The sequence below is a fragment of the Musca vetustissima genome, unplaced genomic scaffold, assembly GCF_032173495.1.
Source record: "Musca vetustissima isolate MV318-11 ecotype Yass unplaced genomic scaffold, APGP_CSIRO_Mvet_v1 utg101597, whole genome shotgun sequence".
In the NCBI taxonomy this organism is placed as follows: domain Eukaryota; kingdom Metazoa; phylum Arthropoda; class Insecta; order Diptera; family Muscidae; genus Musca; species Musca vetustissima.
In genome coordinates this window covers 1-7858 of record NW_026874624.1, presented here as the reverse complement: position 1 = coordinate 7858, position 7858 = coordinate 1, and the positions used below count along the sequence as shown (strand labels likewise).

General features: G+C 35.5%; 3 protein-coding genes across 3 annotated transcripts; 2 read left to right on the top strand and 1 right to left on the bottom strand.

Moving 5' to 3' along the window:
- The first annotated feature begins 903 nt into the window (after nt 1-903).
- On the top strand, nt 904-2935 carry LOC133335065 (uncharacterized). The gene is made up of 3 exons (XM_061543371.1): nt 904-1051; nt 2475-2514; nt 2581-2935. Exons 1-3 carry the CDS (start codon nt 904-906, stop codon nt 2933-2935), a joined length of 543 nt encoding a protein of 180 aa, XP_061399355.1.
- Nucleotides 2936-3082: 147 nt separating this feature from the next.
- LOC133335054 (transmembrane protein 242-like) lies at nt 3083-3855 on the bottom strand. The gene is made up of 3 exons (XM_061543360.1): nt 3744-3855; nt 3396-3634; nt 3083-3219 (listed from the first exon to the last, which is right to left on the bottom strand). The coding sequence occupies exons 1-3, from the start codon at nt 3793-3795 to the stop codon at nt 3088-3090; spliced, it is 423 nt and encodes a 140-aa protein (XP_061399344.1). The 5' UTR covers nt 3796-3855; the 3' UTR covers nt 3083-3087.
- A 1675-nt stretch (nt 3856-5530) lies between these two features.
- Nucleotides 5531-6294, top strand: LOC133335044 (NFU1 iron-sulfur cluster scaffold homolog, mitochondrial-like). The gene is made up of 2 exons (XM_061543349.1): nt 5531-5708; nt 5774-6294. Exons 1-2 carry the CDS (start codon nt 5582-5584, stop codon nt 6292-6294), a joined length of 648 nt encoding a protein of 215 aa, XP_061399333.1. The 5' UTR covers nt 5531-5581.
- The last annotated feature ends 1564 nt before the right edge of the window (nt 6295-7858 follow it).

The window sequence follows — 7858 nt, the reverse complement described above, 5'->3', positions numbered from 1 at the left end:
TCGCAATTCTTTCCTGTCTTTCCCTATTCGCAGCATACAGCACGAACGTTTTTAGATGTGGATGGTTATAAGATGCGTCATTCTCTTCTGTCTCTCGCCATTCGCAAAATGCAAAAAGGAACGTTTTTAGATTATATTGGTTATAAGGCGCGCAAAAGTTGACTATACTCAAACCACAACGCAAAACAAACGAATTGATTGAAATTGATTGAATTTGGGATTGCTATTTAGATTAGATAATATTTGAGTAAGTATTCACTATAATATAAAAGGAATTGGAGTAACATTTTAGTTTCTATATTTGAGCGGTCCTAAGACCTAACCCACATTGGAAGCGGGTATCGAACCGATGATTCTGCAACACCTTACAGAAGCAACGAGACAACATCATCACTGTAATACGAGTCTCCTAACTTGGCAATGCTTCTGTCCATTGCAATTGTTTCACCACTGCCACTCAATCCCTCCTACATTAGACACGATAATACGGTTCAGGGATTTGATCTCATATTGGGCATTTGTATATATTGAAGCCTCTTGGTCATCTCCAGTCGTTCCTTTACCATCAAAGATCGTAGGAAGCGAATGTAAATGTTTAATTTGTGTTGTACGACCACTGAACAGAAAATACAAGAATTCCACAGGAAATTTGTATTTTCATATCTGCGAAATTATAAATGTCTGAAAAAAGATCGATGTAATCACAACTTATGGTAAAAATTTCAAAACGACATGCGGTCGGGTCTTATTGTAGATTTAAGTCTAAAAATACGGAATTTTGCTTGGAAGATTGCTGGAATTTCAATGCAAATAAATTAACATGTCATTTGCTTGCTTTATTTCAGGTTGACGTTACTCGCTTTGTATAATCCACCACACTCACTGTCCATATTTATTTCAACAATGGCAAATAATTCAAATATTGCAATAAATATTGATACAGAAGCTGAAACCAGTATTGAACAGGATCCCGAGGAAAGAATTGCCACAATTGCCAGCAATGCAACACAAAATGTAACAAAAAGTTTATTCAATTTGACATTGGAGAACTGTGAGTATAACGAACTTTTGGGGACCTCGAATTATTTATTAGGTTGTAAAGAATTGCTGTTTCAGAATCTGTAATAATCGTATTGTTAAATGAAAATGTTTTGGGTTTATAAATTTTAAAAGATTTGCCAGCTTTTGTGTACGTGAACAGATACTAAAATTGATCTATGTCCTAATGGAATTGATCCAATCTTGAGTACATCACTCAGTACAATGATGTATCTCTTTTCATCCCGATTACAGCTAGATTAATTTTGTTCCCAAAATTTCGAAAATAGCACCACATTTTAAAAGGTGTGGTCATGTTGCGGCTTGTCGAGTTTTCGACTGCAATTTGATTGTTTTGCACATGGTCGTATAATCTCCTTGATCGCTAACTAATAATGACTGGCTGCTACTAGAAAAACGAAAGTCGGATATATAAGCAAGTCTTCACGGGAACCTCCAGAGTCTGCTCTAAAGGCTGTTTCGGTTGTAACCAAGAGGGACAGTGTTCGAAAAACAAATAAGTTTTTAATTTGACCCGATTGTTAGACATTTCGGTTTATTTTCATGCTAATAATTTAGGAGAATTTCCCATAAATTTAAAATATTTATCCGAAAATCTGACTGGTCCCATATACCTACTTTTTGGTCCCAATATTTTTCGAACGACAACACTGGTGATGGATGCCATAAGAAGACGAAAATCAGACCTATTTGTAAGTCTTCACAGAACCCTTGCTGCGACGACTCGGCGGATGGTACCAGTGAATCAGTCGATGTTGCCGACAGATTTATAGCCTAAGCCTTTATATATAATCTGAATTTTGTATCCTATATTGATTTTGAGAAAGTCTAGAGCATCATTGTCTAGTGACGAGGTGTAGCAATTTTAAAGCTTATATGTTGATAATTTTTGGTAGGACATTTTGACACCGTATAAGAACCAGAAACATTAAATTACAGCCCATTCGTCTAGCTCCCCAAAATATCGAATAATGTAGGTTACTATTATATTGGGGCTTACCACAAACTTGGACCAATATTGATATTTTTTCTATAAGGAGATTTTCTGATCAGCGAGATTCTAAAATATAAAATTACAACCAATCTGCATAAAAGTCGTATCCTAACACCGAAACTTAATATTATATGGGGTTAACCTAAATAGTGGATCAATATTGATAATTTTTAGTAGGACGATTCTCTCCGAAACGCTCCGAAATACCGAATGTTGGGTGCTACCATTACTCTAAAACATGATAATATTTTAGTAATTGGTTTTTCTACTCAATGAGATTCCTTATATTAAATTAGAACCAATTCTCTTTACAAACATGCCTAAAAGCTTCCAAATACCGAATAATGGACCAGTGTTGGTAATATTTTGTTGAAAGATTTTCTAATCGACCTTAAATTTTTGTTTTTATTCTCTTTTACAGTTGAAGACGAAGAGGACCAACATAGTTTAGAATTCAAGGCGTAAGTAATTTGAAAATACCACTTTTTTAATTCATTTTAAATAAATAATATAAAATATCATTTCAGCTATGAATCTCGTTTACATCAGGAAATGAAAGATTGGAAAACCTTACTGCGCCAAACATACAGTGACCTTAAGAAGGCCAAACAAAAACATCCCATTATAGATAAATCCATATTATCCCCTGAAAAAGTGGAATACTTAGAAAAGGCACCATGCTTGCAAAATTTCATCAGAGAATCGATGGATTTTCGACAACAAGCCTATGTATTCTTAGAGTTGGATTATGCCAATATTATGGATTATGTTACAAATTTAGAGGAACAGTGTGAACATCGTCTCAATCAAGTAATGGCTGAAAGAATTTGTGAGAATCTGGCAAATTTTCCAAAATGCACGACGACTAGGAGGGAATTTTAGAAATGAAAACGCAAGCATTTGAAAAAATAAACAATACAAACTTATTTCTACATACGTAATCGTATATGATTTTTTTCTTCTTCTCTTTTACAAAACTAAACTATAGAAACTAATTATATTTTATTATTGCATTGCATTGGAACAGTGTTTTGTTATTCTTTGCCCCAGGCAGCTAAGTATTTCATTAAATCAGTCAAACTTTCAAAGTCTGTGCGGCTTTTGGGTGGCTCGTCGCTGGTCAGTTTTGGTAGAGCACTACCCATTTTCATGCGGAATTCTTCCATCTGAAAATTAAATATAGATATATTTATGGATTATTGAAATCTCTCAAAAATGATTTTGAAAATATAGTTCAACTTCCATAAAGCGGACCGCGATTATTCCGAATTAATTATAATTTGCCTCCATAGTGCTACTGTCACTACATGTGCCTCGAAACATCAAAACTTCATATACTTACATTCTTGGCTCCCGATAATTTCCAAACACCAAAACAAAATGCTCCCGTACCCAAAACAGCATATAGAGTACCATAGCCAAGTGCACGCATAGCTAATGCCGAACCTTCGTCCAGAAGTATTAAGGTCTTGGTTCCTCCCTTTTCCAGAAGTTTTGATTCTGACTTTTTCGCCTTACCAAGTGTCCGCGAGAAACCAAATAATGCCGATATACCTCCAACTAGGCCAAGAAAAGCGGCTCCTGCAATGTTATGATACACGCGCAATTTTATATTGTTTTGTAATCAAATCTTACTTTGTTGCAGCATGCACAAGTAACCGTTGTTTCTTTTGTGTACCCACTCACATACCTTGTATTCTGTGTTTTTTATCATCTGTAATTGTTGTCTGCGGTTCACTCATCTTTATTTTGTTAATTTTCTTTTAGTTTTTCTTTTAAAAGTATTTTCCGAATTCCGCTTATATAGTTTATCTTTTCATGTCTGGTCTTTTATTTACATTTTGTTGTTTTTGTTTGGGGGGTCTAAAATGTCATTGAACTGACTTTTGATTTCAACAAGTGGGGTATGTTCAGTGAATGAATAGTTGAGAAATTTATTAGTTGTCAGTGAAGTTTAGTTGTCAAAGGGGAGAGAGGCGATTTTTTCTTTTTGTCTATTTATTTACATTTTATTGTTGGCGGCCGAAATGTCACTAAATTGACTTTTCATTTCAACGAGTGGGGTATGTTCAGTGAACGAATGGTTGAGAAAGTTCGCATTTGACAGTTCGGTTTATAGTGTAAACAGACCCGGTGCAATATTTTAAAATCAGGGGTAGAGGAAGAAGCTAAATTTGATACCACGGTGAGGATTGACATGGGGCAACGTAGACCTCTAGACACATCTTCCGAATACATGCCTTCAAAATGTTCTATGTTTGGACATAACAAGAAATGTGAATTTATTTGCGATACAGGTATTCCAATTGATATAATAATTTCACATTGTAACATTTTTTTTCAAGACTATAACCCCTCACAAAATGGGTTATATGGATCCACAGCTTCAGTTAGCTTTCCTAAAAAGTCTCAACGTTTATACGACAGTAGATTTGTTGGCTCGGAAGAACAATTGAATAGTTGGTGTGCATCGTGAAGGCTTTGCTGTCAATAGGGATGCTTATTTATGCTTCCGGGGACAATGAGCCCTCGATACAAATTGAAACTATTGCTATACTTGGGTCTTAATTGGAATGACACGGCAGATAGCATGTCAGTAGGAGCTGCATAATTAACATAACATTAATATCCTAATGACCTGTCCCCTCCTTGACGTTGTTGCAAATACCTGTTAATGCAAAGATTTCATCGCATTCACTATCGACGATCTGTTGACACTCGATGGAATAATGTTTTTTTAATGCCTGTGTTAATGTTGGGATAAATCGGCAGATCATCTTCATCCTCAAAAGGACAGCAATGTTATAATTTATTTATTTCCCATTTTGAAAATATAGACGTAATTCTTTTCTTTATAAAGTCGAAAAATTTTACTACCCGATAGGAATTTTGCTATGGTTTTATGATAGAAAGCAGCTGAAAGGGAGAACCTCCAAAAAAGTCTGACATATGTTCTGTTCCCGATCATGCAAGAATCTTCATTCGATCGAAACTGTTTTCGATTTTCCCTTTATAAACCCGTACAGATTTAAAACTTTTTGGGTAAGGATTCAGAACAATAATATGTTACCCCGTGACCACTTTTCCTATGACTCTGGCTTTTTGATAGAAAACAGCTGATACAATATTTGTTCGCCTTCATGTGGTATGTTCAGTGCTGTTATACATGTAGTTTGCAATACAACCCTGTCAATGTTTACATCAAAATAAAGGTTAATTTTTTGGCAGCACACAGAACATATAGAACACCGACCAAAACGAAAATGTCTAGAATAATTTTGAACGCAATTCGAAATTCACGTAATATTACAAATAACGCCAATAAACTGGTAATCAGGTATGAAATATTCAAAAATAAAATATGACCTAAATAATAACAAATCACCTTCCCCCCTTGAATATAGAGATGTTATGCAAAAGAGGGGATTGATGCAAAATGGCTGGAAAGTACAACAGTCTCAGAGTAACACATCGCTTTTGGAAACCAGGCAGACGGTTGGAAAACTTCTGCAACAATGTCAACGTAGCATGTTTATACAGACACAAGATACCCCAAATCCAGATAGCTTGAAATTTTTACCAGGCGTCGATGTCTTGGGTAAAGGCAATACATATGATTTCCCTGGTGTATCGGCTGCATATTGCAGTCCATTGGGTAAGTATTGTACTAAAGGGAAATTATTAGAATAACTTTAATAATTATCATTATATTCATTCCAGCCAAACTTCTGTTTCGAATTGAGGGAGTACGTTCCGTATTCTTTGGCGGTGACTTTATAACAATTTCCAAGGAGGAGGAAGCCGAATGGGCTATAATTAAACCAGAAGTCTTTGCTGTCATAATGGATTTCTTTGCCAGCGGTTTACCCATCTTGAATGAAGCCAAACCCAATGCAGACACCCAAATTAACGATGAAGATGATGATACAGTAATGATGATCAAGGAATTGCTGGATAGTCGCATTAGACCCACCGTACAAGAAGATGGTGGTGATATCATTTTTATGGGTTTCGAAGATGGTATTGTCAAATTGAAAATGCAAGGTTCCTGTTCATCTTGTCCCAGTTCTATTGTCACCCTTAAGAATGGCGTTGAAAATATGTTACAGTTCTATATACCCGAAGTACAGGGTGTGGAACAGGTTTTTGATGAATCGGATAAAATTGCCGATAAAGAATTTCAAAAATTGGAAGAGAAATTAAATGGCAAAGATAAGGGTGCCACAACTGAAGCGAAGTAAAATTGTGACATTGTAATTTAGTTTGCGTGGTTTTATATTTGTCGGGATCGGGATAAATAACTGGTACAAATATTGGCCAATATTTCTCGATAATAATGATTTATTACCATTTGAAGTATAATTTTAGGTACCTTTTTGTACTTTTTTGTTCCTACCTGTGGTAATGTTTTCCAACACAATTCACAATTTACCACTGAGAGAGAGAGAAACTCTCAACACCGATCCCGATCCCGACAAATATAAAACCACGCTTTCGACAAACTCGAAGGATGTGTAATGTGTAACCCAAGGTGTAACCATTATTTTCATCATGGCGTGTGATAAGATAAAATTAACTTAAGCGTTATAATTTTGAGTCTAGCGTAAATAAATGTTATTAGATGAGTTAAATATTGGTGTTTTTTTTTTTGGTGGTAGTTAAGGGGAGATTCTGTTGAAAGGCTATAATTTTTATTTAAGAACGAAATTAACTTCTTAAATTACAGGGCAGTGTTGCTTAAGGTTCTCCTATATATTTTCTACACAAATATACAGCTATTCCGAATTTTAATCATAAATTGCTGAGGTGTCGAATAGAATTCTACCCGGCACGTTCACAGTTTGCATAACACAGGGAGCAAAAACCCTTCGATAGGTAATGTTACATTAAATAGTCAGTCATGTCCTCTTATAGTGACCTATATGACACTAAGGTATTAGCTGAACTACTTTTAATGTTAATTCAATGTATGAATGAAATGGGATTGAAAAGGATGAACGAAATATTTTACCCATTCTATTAACTTCAGCCATGTGGAATGAATATTTCAGGGTTCGTATGAACCATACAAATAAATTAATGTGTCGTGAGAGCTTTCTAGGGAGGATACATATTTGGGACTCGATATGAATTTAGAACGATGATATATCACTACTTTTGTTCTGACAGACTGAAACGTGTTTGCCTAAAAATAACCCTTCCACTATCCGAAATTGCAGGAGGTTATTTGTTTAGGATTATATTGCATAGCTTTTATGGGATTCGCTGTCGACGATCTGTTATCGTCCGATCTGTGACGTAGATGGATCGGCAATCATAGTGGGATGGTTAACACTGTAAATGGAACTGCCTAGCTAACAACACAAAATATTGGTTGACTAACAGCATTCTGGTCTTTTCATAAAGGTTCAACACAGCACGTCGCAATTTGAAGAGAGGTCCAGGCTGAGGATGCAAACAAAAATTCTCAAAAAATCTACGATATTGGGCCTCAACACATCGACACCTTAAAGCGAAAAACACTTGTACATCCATGCGCTAAGGCCTCAGAACTTTCTTAGAAAATTCTTTTAAAAATCTCTACCATAGGAACTCAGCACAGCTTTAGACAAATTCCTTAAAGATCAGGACTTAGAGCCTCAGAAAGGCCTTAAAAATTCACCTCAGAACTGTCTTACAAAAGTTCCCTAAAAAATAAACGCCTTAGATCCTGAGCACAGTTTTGATTATACCCTCAGCCTTATAGCTAATGAGGGTATATACACTTTGATACACTGAAAATGTACTCCATCGAAATATTAGCTT

What these genes read in the sequence shown, in the direction of transcription:
- LOC133335044 (XM_061543349.1), top strand. Translation starts at nt 5,582, where the DNA reads ATGTTTATACAGACACAAGATACCCCAAATCCAGATAGCTTGAAATTT. An exon ending in TGCATATTGCAGTCCATTGG is followed by an intron (nt 5,709 to 5,773) that starts GTAAGTATTGTA and finishes TATTCATTCCAG; the next exon opens with CCAAACTTCTGTTTCGAATT.
- LOC133335065 (XM_061543371.1), top strand. Translation starts at nt 904, where the DNA reads ATGGCAAATAATTCAAATATTGCAATAAATATTGATACAGAAGCTGAA. An exon ending in CAATTTGACATTGGAGAACT is followed by an intron (nt 1,052 to 2,474) that starts GTGAGTATAACG and finishes TCTCTTTTACAG; the next exon opens with TTGAAGACGAAGAGGACCAA. An exon ending in CATAGTTTAGAATTCAAGGC is followed by an intron (nt 2,515 to 2,580) that starts GTAAGTAATTTG and finishes ATATCATTTCAG; the next exon opens with CTATGAATCTCGTTTACATC.
- LOC133335054 (XM_061543360.1), bottom strand. Translation starts at nt 3,795, where the DNA reads ATGAGTGAACCGCAGACAACAATTACAGATGATAAAAAACACAGAATA. An exon ending in TAAAAAACACAGAATACAAG is followed by an intron (nt 3,635 to 3,743) that starts GTATGTGAGTGG and finishes ATAACATTGCAG; the next exon opens with GAGCCGCTTTTCTTGGCCTA. An exon ending in AATTATCGGGAGCCAAGAAT is followed by an intron (nt 3,220 to 3,395) that starts GTAAGTATATGA and finishes TTTAATTTTCAG; the next exon opens with ATGGAAGAATTCCGCATGAA.